A 12,254-nucleotide genomic window follows, 5' to 3' on the forward strand; every position below is an offset into this window, starting at 1 on the left:
AACCTAAAATATTTCTGCTTGCTTATCTGAAGGATGTTATCAGTCAGATGGGCAGCATATAAATCATAAATTATTATTATCATCATCCCAGAAAAGTGATTGAGAATTAAGTGTTCAATCTTATAACTGCTGCTAAGTTTATGGGGAGAAGATACATCTCCTACTGTACATGAACGGATTGGAAAAAACCAAAAGATTAAGTTAATTAATTATACATATAAATCAGCCTAATGGGTTTCTAGGAAAATGGGTATTTTGGAAATAGTTTTGTCTTTGTTTACTTCGTTGAATTTTAATATTTGATATAGTGATGGGTGGGTGGATGGGCTGGTGGACAGACAAAACCACCGCTAGACTACAGTTGTACCTTGGATCGCGAATGCCCTAGAACTCGTACGTTTTGGCTCCCGAACGTTCTTTTGGAACTCGAATGTCTGACGGGGCTTCTGCAGCTTCTGATTGGCGACAGGAGCTTCTTGCAGCCAACCGGAAACCGCGATTTAGTTTTTGAACATTTTGGAAGCTAAACGGACTTCTGGAACGGATTCCATTCATCTTCCAAGGTATGACTGTAGTTGTGATGGGCAGATGGATGACGTGCGCATGACAATGCAAAGCAGCTCTGCCAAAGATCTAAGGAGGACCTCACCTTTTATTCTCCAGGGCTGACTCCTCTCCTGTTAATGTTGGGATTCCTGGCCCCAGTGCTCCTTACGACCCCCGAGCCCATGTGCGACCAGCGTGTCATGAACAAGTACATCCAAGATGTCAGCAAGGCTGAGAGTGAAATCGTACGTCTGCTTGCCCTCTTTTTTTGCTCTGCTCCCTTCCCATTCTTTATTTCCTTCCTGTACACACACACACAGGGCATAAGGTTTAGTCATTCGCTTATTCAAATGCATTTATACCCCACCTTCTTCTCCAAGGAGCTCAAGGTGGCGCGTTCATGGTTTTCTCCACAACAACAACCCTGTGAGGTAGGTGAGGCTGAGAGAAGGCAACAACTGGCCCCCCAAAGTCACACCTGGGGAGCTTCATGGCTGCTGAGTGGGGATTTGAACCCTGATCTCTCCCAAGTCCTAGCCCGACACTCTAAGCACTAGTTAAAACTATGGCATTTGCTCTGATAAGCTGCATGGATTTCAAAGGGCTTTTGGAAAATAAATGAGGATGTGTCCCTCTCAGAGGAGACCCACTGAAATGAACAGGCCCTAGTCACCATGTCCACTTCTGACATCTTGTCCACTCTGCTTGGGTCATCTGTTTGGCCACTGTGAGAACAGGATGCTGGACCAGACAGGGCCCCATTGGCCTGACCCAGAAGGGATCTTATAGCATCAGAAAAAAGCTTTATGCCAAAAAAAAGGGTGTTTATTTCAACAAGCATACAGTTCTCTGAAGCATTTTGCTGGTTTTTATCTGGGTAGCACTGGTAATCATTTTATATTGTTTTGTGTACATTGCTCAGAGGGCTGTTGTTGTTTATAAATATTTTCTTAATAAACAAGTATATGACAAAAGATACGCTAAATGGTGCATCTGTGCACTGTTCGACAGTGGAACGGACTCCCTCGGAATGCGGTCGACTCTCCTTCCTTGCAGGTTTTTAGCAGAAATTGGATGGCCACCTGTCATGGGTGCTTTAGCTGAGATTCCTGCATTGTGGGGGTTGGACTAGATGACATTCAGGGTCCCTCCCAACTCTACAATTCTATGACTCTATGATTCTATATCTACCGGGCCAAGCTCAAGGTTTTGCTTTTGGCATGCAAAGCCCTTACCACAACCTGGGACCAATTTACCTGTGAGATCACCTTACCCCAACATGCCTCCTTGACTGCTTAGATCTGCAGAACTGGCACTGCTACAGGGGCCACATAATATAGGGTTGCCATACAACTGAAATTTCCCGGACATAGCTGGAATACTGCAGTCGGAATCAGTGTCCAGGTGGAAATCGCTAAAAATGTCCAGGAAACTCCGGGTGTACGGCGACCCATGTTGGCAGTGTCGTTTTTGACAATTTTGACAAATATGGCAAATAATACCCATTTTGCATTTGTAAGAACTGGGCATTTTACACTCTGGAACTCCCTGCCTATTGATAACCAGGTAGTCACCCTCATCAGGCAGGCATCCTGCTAAAAACATTTTTGTTTAGACAAACCTACCCAGATTTTTTAGAAAGCCGGTACAGATTTTAATCTGTTTTTAGTCTACTGTTATTTTAACTTTTCGAAAGTCTTAAATGATCATTGTTCATTCTTCTTATTGATAATTTTATTGCTTTATCCTTTTTGTAAACCACTTTGAAGTGGATTTTTTGTGTGTTACGATAAAATGGTGTATGAATTTTATGAAGTAAATAAATATCCTATTGGCCTATAACTTCCCTGCAGAAAGGACCCCTCTGGATACCAGTCACTGGGGAAGCAAGTCCCAAAGTGCCAGGCAGCTTGTGGGCTTCTTGTTGGCAATTGTTTGAGCTGGGCCAATGTGGGAACAGGATGCAGGATGAGGCAGACCTTTGGTCTGATCCAGCTGCAGGGCTCACCTAAGGGTCTTAAAACTACAGCTCCCAGAATTCCTTGTGCCAACTAAGCCACATCTCAAAGCAGTTTAAATCTGTAGCATAGATGTGAATGGACTCTGATTTCTCTACAGGTAGAACTTTGTAGAACTTCCTGCAACCTGCCTGAACCTGTCATGGTGCTGGACACCGGAGTCAACATACGTAGCTGGAGAAAAATGAATGTAAGTTTGATCTGGGGTAGGGAAGGGGGTTGCCGAGAGCAGGGTGGGGGGCTGATGCAATTCACTGCGGGGCCTGCTCAGCACCAGGGCTGGGGGAGAAATTAAATTCTGCCTGCATTTTAATGAGAAATAAACCAATATGAGAACTGAAACAAAGGCATTCTCCTAAAAATCACACTTCTCCGAATTTTGTAATGCGATTCTCCAACCAATGAGTGCAAAAATAAAAAACTCATCTGTTAGAGGAAAGCAGGCATAAGAATGCACATACTGGTGAAAACCTCTCACAAAAATGTGTTATTACTATACTCATTTATTTGTTACCTTCCCTTTGCCCTCACTTTATGTTGTTGTTGTTGTTGTTGTTGTTGTTGTTGTTGTTGTTGTTGTGAGCCGCCCAGAGTGGCTCGGGAAACCCAGCCAGATGGGTGGGGCATTAATAATAATAATAATAATAATAATAATAATAATTTGTTGTTGTTGTTTTGTTGTTCTTGTTGTTGTTACTACTACTACTAAGGCCCCTATTAGGGAAAATTCATTGCAAAAATGTGTGTATTAGGAAGAAATTTGCCCTCAAATACTGATGAACTTTCACGGGGATTTGTCTTTTAAATGAAAATTGCTGCAGAAACGTAGAGAAGATAATTTAAGACGGGGGAAATTGAGAAACTGAGAGTAACTGGAACGGACGTATATGCCCACCCCTGTAACTTCACTAATGGACTTATTCTCCCCACCCCGCTCTGCTAGAGGACGAGGCAGGCGTCCGAGGTGTGGAGAGGCCAGACCCTCCTTTCGAGGGCTATCAGCCAAGTCCAAAGGCATCATTCGGCCATGCAGCCTTTTGTCCGCCAGCTGGAAGTGATGGAGAGCTGCCTGCGGAGCATCAGAAACATCTTGCGCGGCCACGGAGCCCAGGTGAGAGCGAAGCACCAGATTTGTGGGGAGGGAGTGCTGGTTGGCGAGGAGGCCGGAGTTCCTTGCTCAGAATGACAGAATTGGAAAGGGACCCCCAAGGGTCATCTAGTCCAACCCGCTATATTGCTGGCATCACGACAAATCACAGCCCTGCTCCTTAACTCCAGGTGGCTTTTAGGAGGAGAGAAACACCTTTGCACATGTGCTCAGCAGCGCTTTGTCTTGGGAGCACGCATGTTGGCCAAGTGGTGATGCACTTTGCACGTGCGCAGAGGAAGTCTTCCACTCCTGGCAGCCAGTATATGCAGAGAGAGAGAGAGAGAGAAGCAGTTTCCTGGGAGCGCATGGACGAAGCGCAGTAGAGGCGGTTCGACTCTTCTTAGTAACAAAGCGGGAGTAGGGAGATGGAATCGCCAAAGCAGCCGTTCTGCAAATTCAGATTTGCCTGCAAAGTTTTCCAAAAAAGCAGAATTTCCCGATTTGAAATAGCATTAGACTGGAACAGCAGAGAGTTGGTCTCCTCTACAGGAGAGCAAAATCCCCAATATTTCTGTTAGCGTGGCGGTGCAAATATTGCTACCTCTTTGCAGGCTGTGTGGAAATAATAATAATAATAATAATAATAATAATAATAATAATAATAATTTATTTATACCCCGCCCATCTGGCAGGGTTTCCCCAGCCACTCTGGGCGGCTTCCAACAAAACACTAAAATACAATAACCTATTAAACATTAAAAGCTTCCCTAAACAGGGCTGGCTTCAGGTGTCTGAATAGGAGAGCGAACCCTGACTCTCCTGGGCCAGTTTCCTTTCCGGCGGTAACCAGAACCGGCTAGTAATTTTCCAGGCCTCCTTTCCCCACCCTTCTGCCTCCTCCTGAGGCAGCTTTTGCAAATCCCAAGGCCTTCCCTTCACACCCTGGAAATATGGCCGAAGTTAAGCCCCTCGGATCGCCCTCACCAGAAGGCAGATTCCCTCACAGAGTGGGAATGCACAGCAAAGGCCTTGATCACCTTGTAAAGAGGAAGGGAAAGGTGGAGGGAAGAGAGTTTCGTTTGGAAAAAAAGGCTAGCCTTAATGGCAGGGCAGGGCGATGAGAGTTGTGAGGAGAAACCCCTGTTCCCCTCACGGAGTGCACTTTGAGACCACCCTGAACAGTCATGGCGTCCCCCAAAGGATTCTGGGAGCTGTGGCTTGTTATGGGTGCTGAGATTTCTGAGGAGACCCCTTTATTCTCCTCACAGAGAGGACTACGGTGCCCCTTTGAACAATCATGGCTTCCCTCAAAGGATTTTGGAAGCTGTAGCTTGTTGAGAGTGCTGAGATTTCTGAGGAGAGACCTCCTTATTCCCCTCACAGAAAGCACTATGATACCACCTTGGAACTGTCATGGCTTCCCCCAAAGGATTCTGGGAGCTGTGGCTTGTTATGGGTGCTGAGATTTCTGAGGAGACCCCTTTATTCCCCTCACAGAGAGCACTATATAGTGCTGTTTTTCTAGTAAAAAAGAGGCGCTGGAACTCGCCAAGAACACCTCTCTTGTTCTCTCAAGGATGGCAATGGCGCCTACATGAGAGGTGCCAGAACCGATTTCCGGCAAGTTCCATGTGGAAAAAAATCCCTGGATACATCCATGCAGTCACGGCTTCCCCCAAAGGATTCTGGGAGCTGTGGCTTGTTCAGAGCATAGCTGTCAACTTTTCCCTTTTCTTGCGAGGAATCCCATTCAGAATAAGGGAATTTCCCTTTAAAAAAGCGAAACGTTGACAGCTATGTTTCAGAGTGCTGAGATTTCTGAGGAGACCCCTTTATTCCCCTCACAGAGAACACTATGGTGCCCCTTTGAACAACCATGGCTTCCCCCAAAGGATTCTGGGAGCTGTGGCTTTTTACAGGCGCTGAGATTTCTGAGGAGACCCCTATTCCCCTCACAGAGAGCACTATGATGCCCGTTTGAACAGTCATGGCTTCTTCTGAAGGAAGAGACCCCTAGTCCCATCACAGAGCTCACTGTGATACCACTTTCAATGGTCATGGCGTCCCACAAAGTATTCTGGGAGCTGTACTTTGTTAAAGATGCTGAACGTTGTGAGGAGACCCGCTATTCCCCTCACAAAAGCGTACTACAGTATACCACTTTAAACAGTCATGGCTTCCCCCAAAGGATTCTGGGAGCTGAAGTTTGTGAAGGGAGCCGAGAGTTGTGAGGAGACCCCCTTCTTCCCCTCACAGAGCACACTATCATACTAGTTTGAACTGTCATGGCTTCCCCCCAAAGGATTCTGGGAGCTGAAGTTTGTGAAGGGAGCCGAGAGTTGTGAGGAGACCCCCTTCTTCCCCTCACAGAGCACACTATCATACTAGTTTGAACAGTCATGGCTTCCCCCAAAGGATTCTGGGAGCTGTTGCTTTTTCTTTCAAGGATGTCAATGGTGCCTACATGAGAGGTGCCATAACTGATTTCCAGCAAGTTCTGTGTGGGGAAAAAAGAGATTTCTGGGAGCTATGGTTTGTTCGGGGTGCTGAGGGTTGTTAGGGCTACAATTCCCAGAGTTCCCTTGCGAAGGGGGACGATTAAACCGCTCTGTGAGGGGAATGGAGGGGCCGTTTCAACTCTCAGCAGCCTAACAAACTACAACTCCCCAATCCCTTGGGGCAAGCCATGGCTGTTTAAAGCAGTATCATAGTTGAAATTTATGGTCTGAATGCGGCCTATGGCTGCCATCTGACCCTAGCTGATGCTGATGTTTCAATATTTTAATGTTGTATTTTAATTTTGTTTTTAAGTTGTATTCATTCAACTTATTTTTATTATTGCTTGTTAGCTGCCCTGAGCCCGGCCTTGACTGGGGAGGGTGGGGTATAAATTATTATTATTATTATTATTATTATTATTATTATTATTATTATTATTATTATTATTATTATAGTGGTAGTCCAGGACACCTGGGGAGGCTGACGTAGCCAGAGGCCTTTTTATGATGCTTATGGCACCCCGGCTGGCTGGGAGTTGTAGTCCAAAACACCCAGTGGGCGCCAACTCGGGGATACTGTTCCAGTGAAAGATACCCGTTAATACACTTTCCCAAAAGAAACCAGAAGCATTTTTGCTAGGGATAACAGGGGATGAATTAAAAAAGGAAGATTACAAACTATTCATGTACGCAACGGCCGCCGCTAAAATCTTAGTGGCTCAGAAATGGAAATCCCAACTTTAATGGCGTGGCAGACAAAAATGATTGAATACCTAGAATTGGCGAAATTTGACTTATAAGATTTGGAACTGAAAAGAAGCAAATTTCGAAAAGGATTGGAGTAAATTTGTTGAATGTATACGGAGCAATTGTAATAATTTAAAAACTGTAGCAGGATTAATGCAAATCTTGTGATGTGGATGGAGTGTAAATAAGAAACTGTAAGAAAAGATTTGAGATATGAAAAGGGTTGAAGGGATGGAAGGAAGTCCGGGCGCAATAAGGCGCAGGGTAAATAAGAAAACATACAATTTTTTGAATGTAAGAGTATTTATTTGTTGTTGTTACAAAAAAGCAATGAAAAGTATTTGGGGGAAAATAAAAAATAAAACCTGAAAGGCAAAAAAAGAAAAGAAAAGAAAGATACCCGTTAAGTAAACAGACACCTCTCTTGCAGGAAGCCCCCCAAGATGACGTCTCGACCCGCACCCTGAACGTCCAGACCATGAAAAAGCTGTTCAGCGTTTACTCGAGTTTCATCCGGGGGAAAGTCAGCCTGTACATTACAGAGGCCTGTGCCAGGTGACGGAGGGAGACCGGCGCCACCAACGCATACCACTCCGCATGCTGCTGCCACCCCCAACCGCCCACTGCTGGAGGGGATGGGTGCCCCTGCGTTGCCCGCTGAGTGACAGCTTGATTTGATTGGCAGGTGTCAACCACACGCACACACGCATGTGCACACCCGGGTTCTGTGCGGACTGCCTTTCTGAGCTGGGGGGGGGAAACTTTTGACTCGCTTGCCCAGGAGCCGGTGACACTCATCCCTGCACATTCACACACACACACACTGCCCTCTGTGGCTCCTGACCCTGCCCCGAAAGAGAAAACAAGAGCTGGGTTTATGGAAGGTCTGGTGCCTTGTCTGCAAACAGGTAGCAAGGCCGCTCCCCAGGTTTTCAAGGGGAGCAATGGTGATCCACCTTGGAGGAGGATGGTGCTGTCGTCAGGAAAACGGAGTTTTTTCAGCCATCGACTTTGGAGGAGGAGAGAAAAAGAGAGAATGAGAGGAACGGAGGAGAGGAAGGAAGTCTGCAAAGCCAAGATGGGAAGAATTTCGAACCCAAGAGACTGAGTTTTCCCAAAGGGGCCCGAGCTGAGTGGCGCAAGGCCCACAATCCCTCTGCTGTGGGGCAAAGGAGGTGGGCCGCAGAAAAATCTCAGACAAGGTGGTCTTCGCGGGGGCCTGTGGCTGCTTGACCAGTGGTGCCCCCTCTCCCAGTGACGGACAGTGTTTTGGGCTGTAAGGATGTGCGTTTTTGTGGGGGCTGGTTAGGAGGGACGAGAGAAATGTCGCACGGAGAAGAGGCAGAGGTTTGATGGGGAAGGAATGGAAAGGAGGTTTGGCGGGCAGCAAAATGAAAGGTTTTGGTGGGGAACTGATATCACCTTCAGCAAAGAAAGATCTACGGCCACTAGGAAACCATCAAGAGCGGCCTTCTATAGAGCTAGGGCCCAAGGCTAATTCCGGTGCCCTTCCAGAGCTGGTTTCTGGGGGCCGGCACGTTAGCAAGTCAGAAAGCATGCAAGTTCCTTGGGGTTCCACTTCCATCATTTTCACAGTCCTGTCTGGGTATTTGCTGGGCTCTCTCTGCTGTGAATGTGGAAAGCGGAAGTCGAAAGTCGTTTCTCGAAAGCCGCAACTTGGGAGTGAAGAACGCCTTGAATTTAGTGGGGTTTACTTCTGAGTAAACGTGCATTAAGTTGGGGCTGCATGGTTTCAAAGCATCAGTTGTAGGGAGCATCTGAAAAGGGACCAGATGCTCCGAAGAGGTGAGGGTGACTGGCAGGTGTCCTTCAAAGCATACCTAACTTGGGAAATAAAGGACTGCGAAAATGTTTGATGCGCCAGGAGGGGAGCGAGATCTATCTACCCTGTACCACTGGAGGTGATAAAGACTTGATTGGCAGGTGTCAATCTTTTCAGGGCCACCTTCAGATGCTGTTTTATTTTTGCAAGTGTCTTCTGTAATCTTGACACAATAGCAGTGCATTAGTAATGGATTTATTCAGCTTTATTAGTAGTTCCGTGATGCTTCCCACATTATTGATTGGGGGTGGCTGTAGCACCACCAAAGGCCCTCCCCCCATTTGTGGTATGTAAAACGTTACGGGATTTCAGCAGGAAGGACAGGATATGAAAGGATTGGGAACGAAACAGTGTGTCTACCCCAAAACATTTACAGGCACAAAGAATATCGAAGGCAGGGCAGAAATATAATCATGGGCGCAAATCATTGTCAATTCTCAATGAAAAGGGCATTTCTGAAGGGGCCCATAGTCTTAGAATCACAGACCTCCAAGGAGACCCAGGGGTCATCTAGTCAAACCCCCCTTCTTGTCAAGAAAGAAGCCGATTTATCAAAATGCCTGCTGTAATAACAGTTGAGACGATCTCCATGGATGCGAGTCCCTTCGCTCTCCTCTCCAAAGCGTCAAAAGTTGCTGCTTCCGCTATTTCTGTAAAGCGAAGGTGAAGATTTGACGGCTCCAGGTTCGACTCCTTGCGAGGAGAGGGATAAAGGGCTTCGGTGCCACAGAGGATATACACCTATGTAAAGTTTTTGTTCTAAGGGACTTTATGAGAGTTTATATTTGATACTAAGTTAAACATGTACAGTTTTCCTGTATATTTATCTTGTTGACTTCAGAGAGCAGCTGGTTTGTATACTGGGTTTGGGAAAGGAAGATTTCCTGGTGGACGGGATTTTTTTTTTTTAAGTAGTTCTGTTTTATCTTTATTAAAGGTTGTCGTGCTTCCCAGAATATCCAGAGTTTCAATTTCTAAACAAGAGCAATCAGGCTTGCAAGGACGTCTTGAATAACCTTCCCACAGCATAGTCTCTCAGTTACCGTACGTGTGAGAATCGGCTGTGGATCTGCAATAGCATGGGAAAGGCACTCTGCATATGCCCAGTGGCACACCTTTCTCTATCACCATTAGCTTCAAATTTTCCAGAGACGAGCCTGGACAGTAGAAGCAAATTATTAAGCACCTAGAGGTCATCCCGTCCAAGCCCACCCTGCTCAGGGCAGGAAAATCCAGCGCTTCACCACTACGCCAAAAGAGACTTCAAGAAGTCTGCTTGAAGACTTCTATCCCAGGGGAGACCACCACCCTTTAAAGCCATTTTAACCCATTGTCCCGGCAGCTCTTACCATCAAAACCTCTCTCCTAACGTCCACCCAAAACCTACCCTCTTGTGACTGAAACCCTCTGCCCTCTGGGGGGGCAGAAAAAATAATAATCCTTGTCCTCTTCTCTCTGTTGACGTTTTGATGGAGAAGGCTCCACCTCCACAACTGGGAGGCAGTAATGTTTCTGAGGGACGCAGGTGGCACTGTAGGTTAAACCACAGAGCCTAGAACTTGCCGATCGGAAGGTCAGCAGTTCGAATCCCCGCAACGGGGTGAGCTCCCGTTGCTCGGTCCCTGCTCCTGCCAACCTAGCAGTTCGAAAGCACGTCAAAGTGCAAGTAGATAAATAGGTACCGCTCCGGCGGGAAAGTGAACGGCGTTTCCGTGCGCTGCTCTGGTTCGCCAGAAGTGGCTTGGCCATGCTGGCCACATGACCCGGAAGCTGTACGCCGGCTCCCTCGGCCAGTAAAGTGAGATGAGCGCCGCAACCCCAGAGTAAGTCACGACTGGACCTAATGATCAGGGGTCCCTTTACCTTTACGTTTCTGAGTGCCAGCTGCTGGAAACCACAGGACTGGAGAGCGGCTCTTGTGCTCAGATCCTGCAAGTAGACTTCTCATTGGGGCAATTGTTTGGCCCCGTGAGAACAGGACTCTGGACTAGGTGGGGCACTGGCATAATCCAGAAGGGATTTGAAGACTGGTTTCGTACCCCCTTCCCCCATCATTCTTTTCCACTCCAGGTTAAACATTCCCAGTTCATAATTGAATTGTAGAAGGGGCTACGGGGGTCATCAATAATAATAATAATTTGTTATTTGTACCCCACCCATCTGGCTGGGTTTCCCCAGCCACTCCGGGCAGCTTCCAACAAAGATTAAAAATACATTAGAATGGCACACATTAAAAACTTCCCTGAACAAGGCTGCCTTCAGATGTCTTCTAAATATTAGGTAGTTGTTTATCTCTTTGACATCTGATGGGAGGGCGATCCACAGGGCGGACACCACCACCGAGAAAGCCCTCTGCCTGGTTCCCTGTAGCTTTGCTTCTCGCAATGAGGGAACCGCCAGAAGGCCCTTGGCACTGGACCTCAGCGTCCTGGCAGAATGATGGGGGTGGAGACGCTCCTTCAGGTCTACTGGGCCTTTGAGGCCGTTTAGGGCTTTAAAGGTCAACACCAACACTTTGAATTGTGCTCGGAAACGTACTGGGAGCCAATCTAGTTCAACTCCCTGCAATGCAGGACTTGAACTCACAGCCCTGAGATTAAGAGTCTCATGGTCCACCGACTGAGCTAGTTCCTTCAGCCTTTTCCCACAAGGCTAGCTTTCCTTGCCACGGACTACCTCAGTTGCCCCTCTCCCAAATCCTTTTCCAGTGGGTCGACGTCCTCCTTACACTGCAGCCCCCAGAACCGGACGCACAACTCGCAGGTGAGGTCCAACTGGTCCAGAACCAAGCGGAACAGTGACTTCCTGTCACTTGGAAGCAATCGAGAAGCTACGTGCCCATGCTCTTGTTGCCATCCCAGATTGCCAGCCTTGACCTTCGCGCGGAGCCAGCGAGGTCACTGACTGCACACAGACACACACGGCTTGCAAAGTGGAGGTGGCTGAAATGGGCTGGCTCCTTCCCCAGTCCCCAATTCACGTGGCTCCCCCGCTGCCAAGCAAAACAGAAAACAGAACTCGCCTCCGGAGTTGCCAGGCTGCTCTTTTGGGCTCTGTCATCTGCAAGAGTCAGGACTTCGCAAACTGTTGGGAGGGGCGGCCGAGAATTTGGACAAAATCATGGAGGAGGGGGCTGACTATGGCTCCAGTGGAGAATATGTTCTGGCTCCAGAGCCCTCTCCTCCTCCATGAGCTTGTTCAATCCTCTTTTGAAATTTGGTGGCCATCGCTGCGTCCTCTTGGCAGGCAGTTCCATAGTTTAACTCTGCCCTATATGGCCTAGGAGGGACACGGGTGGCGCTGTGGGTTAAACCACAGAGCCTAGGACTTGCCGATCGGAAGGTCAGCAGTTCGAATCCCCGCAACGGGGTGAGCTCCCGTTGCTCGGTCCCTGCTCCTGCCAACCTAGCAGTTTGAAAGCACGTCATAGTGTAAGTAGATAAATAGATACTGCTCCGGCAGGAAGGTAAACGGCATTTCCGTGCGCTGCTCTGGTTCACCAGAAGCGGCTT

The 12,254-nt window shown here is 47.5% G+C and overlaps 2 protein-coding genes across 4 annotated transcripts in view; one reads left to right on the top strand and one right to left on the bottom strand.

Moving 5' to 3' along the window:
• Positions 1 to 784, bottom strand: part of TFR2 (transferrin receptor 2) — a 53,351-nt gene extending 52,567 nt beyond the window's left edge. For all 3 annotated transcript variants that reach the window (XM_080979710.1, XM_080979711.1, XM_080979712.1), the window contains exon 1: positions 650 to 784. The gene's annotated coding sequence lies outside the window, so the exon portion shown is untranslated. The remainder of the gene's footprint in view (positions 1 to 649) is intronic.
• EPO (erythropoietin) lies at positions 589 to 9,698 on the top strand (the record flags this gene model as incomplete). Its single annotated transcript, XM_080980041.1, is given in 5 exon segments — positions 589 to 637; positions 640 to 791; positions 2,665 to 2,754; positions 3,508 to 3,675; positions 7,330 to 9,698. Coding segments are annotated over 5 exon segments (588 nt in total). The 3' UTR covers positions 7,459 to 9,698.
• Positions 9,699 to 12,254: the final 2,556 nt, after the last annotated feature.

This window comes from Podarcis pityusensis, assembly GCF_964106645.2.
Source record: "Podarcis pityusensis genome assembly, chromosome: 13".
NCBI classification, from domain to species: domain Eukaryota; kingdom Metazoa; phylum Chordata; class Lepidosauria; order Squamata; family Lacertidae; genus Podarcis; species Podarcis pityusensis.